This window comes from Vanessa atalanta, chromosome 4, assembly GCF_905147765.1.
Source record: "Vanessa atalanta chromosome 4, ilVanAtal1.2, whole genome shotgun sequence".
In the NCBI taxonomy this organism is placed as follows: domain Eukaryota; kingdom Metazoa; phylum Arthropoda; class Insecta; order Lepidoptera; family Nymphalidae; genus Vanessa; species Vanessa atalanta.
Genome location: NC_061874.1, coordinates 8,631,611 through 8,643,198, shown reverse-complemented (window position 1 = coordinate 8,643,198; position 11,588 = coordinate 8,631,611). Strand labels below are relative to the sequence as shown.

General features: G+C 33.0%; 1 protein-coding gene across 1 annotated transcript; it reads left to right on the top strand.

Annotated features, from left to right (window-relative positions):
- Nucleotides 1-610: 610 nt before the first annotated feature.
- LOC125077933 (transmembrane reductase CYB561D2-like) lies at nt 611-6,735 on the top strand. Its single transcript, XM_047690055.1, has 2 exons — nt 611-1,069; nt 5,247-6,735. The coding sequence occupies exons 1-2, from the start codon at nt 845-847 to the stop codon at nt 5,760-5,762; spliced, it is 741 nt and encodes a 246-aa protein (XP_047546011.1). The 5' UTR covers nt 611-844; the 3' UTR covers nt 5,763-6,735.
- The last annotated feature ends 4,853 nt before the right edge of the window (nt 6,736-11,588 follow it).

Here is an 11,588-nt window from a genome sequence, read left to right as displayed (position 1 = left end):
TGTACAGGAATGAGGAATTGTTTATTGAAAGTAGGTAAGGACTAAAAAATGATTTATCAAAATTCATCCTTAAATGGGGGATAAAAGTTTGTATGAGAATTCGTTAAAATTGTATGTTAAAAATATGGAAATCAATATATAGATTAATTTTAACATAGGTACTACTTTAGCTAGTTAATTTAAAAAAAAATCGTCATTGACTTGGGTGAAATTTAGGAGGAGAGTTTGTATAGAAGGTCGTAATTTATCGTCGTTGTCATTTTGAAAGTTTGCAATATGGAAATCAGTATTTAGGCTTTTGTTTATGAATGAAAGACAGCTGTTAAAGCGTTTCCTAAAATTTATTATAAGGGCGAAATAAGGGAAGAAAGTTAACCATTTTGTAAAGTTACATATTACATATTTCTTATACATAATATATAAACATTAAATATTGCAGTGTTTTCCGTTGAAATATCTCATCAATTACATGACTATTCAATGATAACAATATAATCATATATTTTTATTTTATTTGGGAATCTGGATAAGTTGACAAATTTCTAATTATTATTTTTTAAATCTAGTAACACGCTTTATTGATTTCTTGATTTTGAAATTTGAACTGAGTGAATGTGCAATGTGCATTGTTGGTTTGTTGGATTTGTTGGCATTTAGTAATTTATATTCTGTGACTCAAGTCTCGGTTATCACTTATCAATTTTAATAACATTGATAGCTTGGAAAGGCGGGTAGTCAGTAGATAGTCAGTGCCACTGGAAATTTATATATTCTTCGATCTTCGACATAGAAATAGTCATATACTACGTGGAAAGGCTTTGATTATTTAAAAAAGCAGAATTTGATGGAGATACCGAGTGCTAGCACAACAAATTTGACGGAAATGCCTTCAGTTGAAAGAACATCGGAAACATCTCACCTCGTATCAGCGAATAATAATTCTAAACCTAGTTACTTAAATATTTTGAGCAATATATGTGCTCTTTTGTTCACGGGAATAATATTTTATTGCTGTTTTAAGAATGGAGTATCATTGTTCTCATTTCATCCTACGCTGATGTCTTTAGGGGTAAGTGTTTTTATAGTGGACTAGTAATATAAATCTCTGTCCATGTCCAAAAGAAACCAGCCATTAGAATAAATCAATATAATTGCTCATAATATTTATTTCAAAAATGTCCAAGTACATATATATATGTGTATAGTGTGTATAGTAGTATATGTGTATAGTAAAAAATATATATATAAAGAATAGCTATTGCACTACTTAAAAATGGTACCAAAAGTACTTTCTTATTAATTATGATCATATCAGTAAGAACATTTAATAAACAGAGGCCAGATTATATGCATTTGCATGTTTAACTTTTTTAATGGTCATCTATTCATTCATCATATTTTATTTTAAGATCACATCTTTTGATTTGAAAGGATAATTTATTGAAAAAGAGCATACATAACATAGCACTCAGGTTCTAAATTTTAATTGACTGCCCAATTGCCTCATTGGATGTGGAGCAATAATTTTCAACTTATAAAAATGTTTTGAGTAATCAAATCTAAACCCTTGGAACTATACCTGATTGTTTATGATTACAAAAATGTTTAATTAATTCATAATTGTATTGTCTAATAATTGTGTATAAGATTTTTTAATTGCTTGCTGAATCTATGAATTAATTTAATGAATTAAATCTTTTCAATATGCTTCCATTAATTTTCAATTATCAATATGCATGGATATACTATCGTGCTTTTATAGCTCTTTCGTCGCACATTTGATGAGGATAAGGTCTCGTAATCTAGTCTGTGTCCCGTAATTAAAATATTGTAATGGTTTCTTCTCTATTGCTGTACTCTTGGACTTGTGCAAGTGCATAGTCTTAGGCTATGTGTTGGGGAGAGTAACGCCTAATATGGGCTTAAATGCGGGGACTTAATTTCAAGGTGGATGATTATATGCCTTGGGCATGTATGCACACCAGTTCATATATATTGTCTCTATTATTGATGTCTCCAATGAGTAATAGCGGAATTTGATACTATGTTTTGTTAGTTAATAATTTAAAGTTTGATATACATCCCTGTTTGCTTGTAGTGATTTATCAAAAATAGATTTTTCTTAATCATTGTATCATAAAATTTATATGTTTACAATAATTATGTGTATTCACAATAACATAGATGTTTTCGAAAGTAACTGTGACAATCATTGTATGTACACAAGGAGGATAGGTAAACTTATAACACCTTGTTTCCAACTTCGCATAGTTAATTACTTACTTACTACATCTTTCCTAGGACATGGTATTCCTTTCTATAATAAGATTCCACAACTATTTTTAAATTGGCCTATGGAATTATTTAAAGCTCAAATCAAAAAAACATTATATATAAATAAGGCATATTACTCAATACACGATAAATTATATATTAAATATATTACATATAAGGTTGTTGTCGATGGTGCATGCTCCGACTTAAAATTCGTCAATGCTGGTGTTCCACAAGGCTGCGTTCTATCACCCACTCTGTTTCTTCTGCATATCAATGACTTTTTGCAAATCAGTTACATTCACTGTTATGCAGACGACAGCCCCGTCGACACCTTATACACCGGCCGTGCTAATATTTCTTGGGAGTCTTTGTTAAACAAAGTCTTGAACTGGGGCCGGCTAAACCTAGTCCATTTCAACCCCAAAAAGACTCAAGTTTGCGCGTTAACTGCCTAAAAAAACACCATTTGTCGTATCTCCACGATTTGAGGCCATTCCGTTAGCCGCCACGGAATACTTGGCGTCGATATTTCGAGCCTCGTTCAGTTCCGCGGTCAATTGGAAGGCAAAACCAAATTGGCATCAAAAAAGCTCGGTGTGCTCAGCAAGGCAAGACAGTATTTCACGTAGGCCCATCGCCTAAGGCTCTACGAGGTACAAATTCGTCCACACATGGAGTACTGCTCTCACCTCTGGGCGGGTGCTCCCCAGTACCAGCTCCTTCCATTTGACCGTATCCAACGTAGAGCGGCCCGAATTATCGACGATCAAGCCCTTTCCGATCTGTTTGATCCTTTGGCTTTGCGTAGAGATGTTGGATCGCTCTGCATCTTCTACAGAATTTTTCACGGGGAATGTTCCGAGGAATTGTAATCCCGGCTGCTGAATTTCACCTTTGGACATCTCGTCAAAATTCCAAATATCACCCGCACCACCTAGATGTCCGAAAAGCAGCAGCGCGATTTTTAAGACATTTTCTGCTTCGCACAACCACTCTGTGGAACCAGCTTTCGCCGGCGGTTTTTCCGAACCGATACTACTTGGGAACCTTCAAGAAACTCCTTCCTGAAAGGCCGGCAACGCACCTGCAAGCCCCCTGGTGTTGCAGATGTCCATGGGCGGTGGTAGTCACTTTCCATCAGGTGAGCCTCCTGCTCGTTTGCCACCTATAACAAAAAAAAAACATATATTAAAGATAAAAAAGCGTGGACTTAGACTTCTTATAGAAATGTGAATATGAAAAGAGTAACTACTGAGTTTCTTGCCGGTTCTTCTCGGTAGAATCTACTTTCCGAACCGGTGGCAATTAAAAGCAAATTTAATTCAACAGTGTTACATGTCGATTCGAAACTTTTTTTATGAGCAGCCTACTTGAATAAAGAATATTTTGATTTTGATTACATATTTATTAAGATATAACTTAATGTGCGACCTAGCCAATATTTTTAGAAGCTAGCGCTGCTAAAAATATTGCAGTTACACAAAAAATAAGAGAGATTTGTAGGTGTTAAAAATGCAGAAAAGTCAACAACGGCATATATCTATTATTTATAGATATTAATAACAGTACCTATTTCATTTATGTATTCGTAGTATAATTAAAATTATTTAGGCCATACTAATCGAGACCTTTAAAGTATTACATCAGTCTAAGCTAAAGAGTTTCATGACAATACCATCATGGTTCTTATGTAACTGATCGACTACAAATCATCTAATTTTCTAAAGTATTATCTATATTCTTCCCTTATCCACATTCTTGCGAATCATAATCATATGAATTTAATCGTAAAGACGGTCCCAACATTCTTGGTGATGGAATAATATGTGGAATGGGTATCTTAATGCTTCATATATCCAATAAAGGATTATGATTGTTTTTATTACTACTTTCTGCCCGTTAATTTATTAATGAAATTTTATTTCTCTATCTGAGCAATTATGCTTGTTCGTATTTCTTGACGCTACCATGTCAGATTGGACAGTAACGTCCATCATGTTCTTTTATAATACCTGGCATATATTGTGAAGCAACACACAATAAAATCTGATCTGCTTTCATTATAATGGATTAATGTATGTTTGCTTGATAAAGTCTTTAATATATTTTCTTTATTTGTCTTTACACATGGCAGCTGCTAATGGTTTTGTCCAGTCCTTTTGCATGAATCAGAAAAAACCGAACTAACGAAATAACCTCTTTCTGATAGTAGCAAACTACTAGCAATAAAAGAAATATAATTCTTTCCAATAGCGAAATTCTACGTTAAATTCTGTAAATAGTTCGGGAAATTCGTAATTTCATGTTTTTCACAACTAACTTTACAAGTTTTTCTAAACGATTTTTTTTTTCATTTAAATTTCAAATCCTAATTTTATAATCATATATAACAAGATGTTTTAGTTGTTGACCCTTTGCCACTTTTCTGGCAAAACTGAGGTAAATGCTTAAGGCCATCGCAACGACTGTTAACTGGTCTGTTAGCTTGGCAGTCGTTTCCTCTAAATGGCTGTTGCGAGGATTATTCAGCAGTTGCTATCTCTAAACAGATTTCGGCGGAGATTAGCAAAAACAACTTGCACTCTGAGTTGTACGAATGTTTAAGTGTCACTTAATTTGAGGAATACCCAATGGGCCAACGTCATTTATTGTCTTAGATAAAGGACGGTCATGGCGCTATTTAGGCTAAAGAATAACTACAAAAATGTTATTGTATGGAAGATTGTAGATTTCATAATTTTTCCTCAATCTAATTATCTAGATACGTAATAATTTGAAAATAATACAATTTCGACCACCTTAATTTGCGGAGATATCGAAATTATGTCTGCGCGTCTTTTTTTCGTTAACGTCTTTTATTTAAAAATCTGGTCGCCAATATTTTGATTGCCACTTACACGTTATTGTAAAATAATACTAATTTTGTACCGTATTTACTTTTCAATAAAATAAAAATCTTTCATTTTCAGTGGCTGATATTTATGACTTCTGCTGTGAATGCTGTTACTCCGGGAGACTTGGCAACTGAATGGATGCCCATTAGGCTCAGAAGTGCTCGTCACTGGGTCTTACAATTAGTAGCAGTACTTTTTGTTTTAATTGCATTTTTCGTTATACTTTCAAATAAAATTATCAACGACAAAGAACACTTCAAATCTTTACATGGAAAATTTGGATTAGCTTCTTTTATATTTATGGTCTGCACTAGTTTGGGAGGCTTAGGAGCACTTTATAGCCTTAAACTTAAAGAATACCTTGCACCGATTTATACAAAATTAGTTCATGCATCTTTTGGTCTCATTACATTCTGTTTAGGCACTATAACAATAATACTGGGCACTTTTTCTGCATGGTGGTCATTCGGAGAAATATTAAGATACACCTGTCTAATACTTGTGCTTTTAATTATGATCCTAACGGTATTAAGACCAAGTCTGAAAATCTATTTTCGCTTAAAAGAAAGACTTGGTTACAATAATAACTAAGTAACTTAGATTAAGAAAAATAATAGGCATAATAATATATATTATGCATTAAATATATGTTCTATAGAATTCATTTTTAAACCTAAGAAAGTTTACTTTTTGAAGATTTTATGTTTAGGAAAATTGTATTTATCAATTTTAGATATACAGTTTTTTGATTGTTATAGTTGTTTACTTTATTACTACATTTGGAGTCTATTTTAGGTTATAAAAAAATATTACTGTATTTCTACAGTTTTGTTACCTACATAAAAAAACTTCCAAAGAATTTAGACATAAGAATCATTATATCGAATCTTAGAGAAAGGCATATATCATTAGTCATGCTTAAATGTATCGCAGATTATTTTAAATGCTGTGATATTATAATTTCACTAGTGACTGTAATTGAACTGAATTTAAATCATCGTCTCAATTTCATACAATATTAGGAAACAATTTCAGTGGAATTATATTTTCACTGAATACATTTGGCCCAGTTTCTCCGTAAATTTAAAAGTACGAAATAAAACTTAAAAATAATCACTGTTGCACATAACAATAGCTTATTACGTAATGGTTTATTTCTTGGTCTATTTCTTAACTTTTATTTTGTTTGCTTCAGATACTATCTATTATATCCGGAAATACTTTATGTCGCCTTGTGCATCGTACAGAAGAAACAAATTTTGTTTCTATTTTCAGACAGACATGTCTAACTTTCTATGAATCCTTAAGCTATGGCGTTAACTTTGTTTTTTTTTTCTTATGTTAATTGTACTATTATTGTCTATAAAGAAACTGATGAACTATTTAGATATAATTATTTTAAACAAATACTATCATTACCTGGTCTACGTCTATGATAATTCTCTAAATTATTTATTTCGATCAGTTTTATTCATTAAGTCACGAAGGTAAAGTGTCATTAAATAATTGTTTGGATCTTCTTAATTAATTATCAGTCGTGACCTGGTTATTTGTTACGAATAAGGCAGATTGACAAAAACCCCAACCTATATCCAATGAAATAACAATTTTATTGAAATTGGTACGGAACAATTTCTTAATTGCGAAATTAACAAAATTCCATGCAATTATAATGTCACAAGTGAATCACGACTTAAATAATACTAGTAATCTGCTATTATATGATAGTTGTTATTATTACAAGCTTCTTTTAACTTTACTTTTTTGTATTTATAGGTCAAATTTTACTAACTAATTTTAAAACTACGGTCTCATAAATGATTGATCTGATGCGTTGCATCACTTTGGTGTACCAGTAGTTTTATATTAGATATAACTATATTAGTTTTTGAGGCAAATAGAAGCTTACATTTAATATTTGTTTGTTAGATCTGATTTATTAAATATAGATAAATATTTAAAGCTATTTCGTGTCATAATAAACTCGAATGTTATTTCATGCATGTAACGTAATGGTTTTATTAAAATGTTTATCAATGTCAGTTGTTGTATATAAGTACCTACTTGTTAAAAACTTGAATAGCTTATTTTTTAATGTAGCCTAAAGCTTTTATATGAGATAATATCTTCTCATTTTGTAATGATGTACTTAATTGATCCATGTTCATGTTTTAGCGTGATGGATAGGTTCAAGATCTTTGTTTGGTCTGTGCTCAATACACATCTAATGTGTGCCAATTTCTTAAATATGTTTGCACAAATTCGAATTTTATGTGATAGTTATGTTTTTTTAATGTGTATTTTTATCAATATATTTTATTACTACATACATATATTATAAAAGAATATAAAATTTTATAAAATACATGTTTACTCTTGCATATTTACATAAAATAATATTATACTAAAATATATGGAATGCAAATTAATTATAAAACGAGTCTTATTATAAATACACCATTCACCGTCTTATATGACACTCATGAAAGTTACTTTTTTATAATTGCATCTTTGATTGTGATATGTCTAGAGGAACTGACAGACAGAGTTGAGAACGTGCCGAAAAAAATAATGGACTACACGCACACTGTAAAGTAATATGACGCTTGGCGAGTGACAACCGTAGTTGTCACGCAACCAACATAATAAAGTTGTATCGCTTGTAAATAATTAAAGTGATAATACGTAATAGCAACGGCGGCCTTAGGGGGTGGCGAACAGGGCAATCGCCCGGGGCCTCGCTCTTGCAGGGGCCTCGCTCAAAAATCCAACCAAAATTGAAATAGATTTTTTATTTAAAACTTTTGTTTTGGATCCCTAATGATTTATTAAGGTTATAAAATAACAGTAAATTAAAATAAAGTTAGTTAACTCATTCATTTATTCAGAACATAATCTATCGCGCCTCGAAACACTTGAATCGGTTTTTTAATCGCATAGTTCTCGGCCCATGCTTTAATTAAAGATTTTGGTCTAAGTTAGACGCCAAAAACCTCAGTTTAAAAAATTATAATTACTTTATTTGTTAATTTTGTAATTCTTTCAATGTCAAATATTTTTAAAGTACACAAATTTTATTTATTTGTATAACTTCACCATCAAACATAACAGATACCTAAACCAAAAAACCCGACCTACTTTCGAATCACATACATACTTTTCACCAAGGACAGGAGGCCTCGCAAAGACCTACCGCCCGGAGCCTCGCAATGGGTAAGGCCGCCGCTCAGTAATAGTAATTGATGATATATATATATTAAAAGTACATATATATCGATGTTAAATAAATATATGATGGTTGAATACTAAAGGACAGTTTAACATCTATATGTCCAAGACGAACGCATAACTCCATTATAAAACTACAACCTCATTATAAACAAAATTAAACCAAAGCTTCGTAAGTGCCCTAAAAATCACGGCACTAACGACATTTTGGTAGCAAGAAAATTATTCTCTATAAGCGCTTTAATCATTTGATTAGATGAGATAATGAAGATTTATCACGGCAGCGAGCTAACTTTAATCGTATGTATTTGAACAATTTTTTACATGATCGTTCTCAAAACAGGAAAACCCTTTAGATCCAAATTCACGCAACTCACAGTCCTATTGCTTTATCAATATTAGTAAAAGTAGCTGAACATCTCCTGGTAAACCGGTTGGACTGGAAAGCAGGAATATTCACTCCGTCACTCGCTCTCTCAATTTGGCTTTCGAAAGGGTTTGAGAAAAGTAGTCTCGATAGTCTCAGCATTTTTACATTTTTATAGCCTTGTCTAACGGAGAATTCCTTTAGGGTTATTATCCTTCAGCACATGATAATGTTCTTCCGCTCTCAGACAGAAACTATAAGGACAGATAGCCCTGCGGGCACGCCAAATGTGAGAGTGACTTGTGAGCTTAAGCAGCTACCTATTTTAACTCGTTGGGTTCGGTTTGAGATATAAGAGGGAAAATGACTAGTGCAAACGACGCCAAACGATTATATTTTTTAGAGCTATATGTGAACAGTATCGAAAGCTTTAGACATATCCAAAATACATCTATAACCTTATTTTTAGTATCAAGGTTCCAATCTCTGTAAGTAAAAAATGAATATCTGAGTGTGCCGTTTGGTTTAGCGAATGCACCTTCTGTCTTTATGTGAACGGTCAATAAAATATTTAATTCAATACACAGCGTACACAAATGTCACAATCTTTATAAAGTGACATTTCAGCAAATGAGATTCTTGCCTTCTTAGATGATTGATTCCTGTCTTCGGCTGATTTTGCTTCCGATATAAAAATGTAAGCATCTGTAGTGCAAAAATTTTATTTAGAAAATTTAAAATTAAATAAAAAAAGTGTTTTTTTTTGCAAAATAAGTGACTTATTTAGGCCATGAAATATCACATGACGGTTTGCAACCAACAAAGCCAAAGTTAAAGGCAGTTTCAAAATTTCCTGAACCTAGAAATGTACATGAAGTACGTCAGTTTATAGGTCTTTGTAATTACTTCCGAAAATGTATATATAAATTTGCAGTTATAGCTCGCCCTTTAGCGGAATTAACTAAGAAAAATGTGCTGTTGGCATGGAGTGATAAGCAGGTTGCTAGTTTTGTAAAGTTAAAGAAACATTTGTGCTCCAAGCCAGTTTTAGCTCTGATATGATCCAAATTTAAATATAGAAATACATACCGATGCATGCAAATTAGGAGTAGCGGATATATTGTTACAACACCAGTTCTACGTTACTATGTATATTAGCCGAGTGACGTCTAAGGAAGAAGCTATGTATCATAGTTATGCGCTTGAAACGCTAGCCGTTGTTGAATCCTTGTGTAAGTTTCGGGTATATACTGTGGGCAAACACGTAAAGGTAGTCACAGACTGTCCCGCCGTCCGTGCCACTCTTACAAAACGCAACATGATTCGCATTGCATGACGGTGGTTGTTAATACAGGAATATGATATTAGCGTAGAATATAGACCCGGCGAACGCACGAAGCATATAGACGCGTTTGGTAGGAATCCAATTGACGATGTAAATATTGAAGTTACTGATTGGTTTTATACTGTTCAATATCAGGATGATAAACAGAAAAATATTATCGATCAACTGAAAACCGGATCAGCAGGACCCGATATTGTTAATAATTATGTGCTGTTAGACGATAGGTTGTATCGGAAGGCACTCACTGGTAATAGACTCGTAGTGCCTGCAGCAGCTACGTGGAAAATTGTACAAATGCATCATGATGAGATAGGACAGGTAGGGTGTAAGGGGTTACAAAAACTTTACTGGGCTGGTGTCTGCAGTTTCACTGTGACCCTATCGTAGTGTAGCTCCTGTATCTGTCAGTGCAAGCAGCTCTGGTGACCAACTAGAGACAGAAGATCTGATTGATTTACTAGAAAGCTAATCAACATTTTGTGCCCCATTGCGAGAGCAATTGTTACAGGATGGCCGATTGTAACGCTATATGCTAAACCAAGCCGAGCCGAGCCGAGCCGAGCCGAGCCGAGCCGAGCCGAGCCGAGCCGAGCCGAGCCGAGCCGAGCCGAGCCGAGCCGAGCCGAGCCGAGCCAAGCCAAGCCAAGCCTTGGAATTGAATAGCCGACCCAGACGCAGTCTTTTCCGAACGTTACTCGGTTACAATTATGCAAATTTGTTACGTTAACAATTATGCAAAAGGGATTGTCGCCCATGGCAACTGATTACAGAAGAGAAAAGACGGGGTGGCTATAGCAACAAGGCGGAAAAAGATAACGGAGTGAAAAGAATTAAAGAATATAAACGATTAATAATAAAAAATATATATATAACATAGTTGTTGTTATTGCCATTCGTTTCAGTAGTTAAAGGCTGTTCGTCGAATTTTTTCATACAATGTGTCTATATTCATCCTAGAAAACCAATGCACTTTTTTATTACTATGTTCTAGGCCGTTCTATACGATAAACAACTGCTCTTACAACTGCGATTTAATTTATGATCCGCGTATTTGGGATATGTTATCAGGCGATCATTATCGTTGCGATTTATTTAAACTTAAATAAACAAAGTAAGTTTGGTTGGTTTGATAAAAGTTTATTTTTATTTGAATCGAGCAGGTTTAGAAATACAAAAAAAATATAACTAAACATTTACTCATTTTCCATGATTATAAAACATAATTAAATATAAAATGGGTTCGATCATAATTGATGCAAATAAAGCACTATAGAATTACACAAATGCATGTTAACATCCTACATGTGAGATATGTAGATCGCTATTTTCTAAGGAAAAGTAGAAATCTAATAAGGTATGTATAAAAGTAGCGTTAAATATTGATATAAATAAATAAGAAACGCCATTCAATTATGGTTATTACGAATAAAATTAGACACATATGAAGAGACAACATTCATTTACTTTTAAATATTAT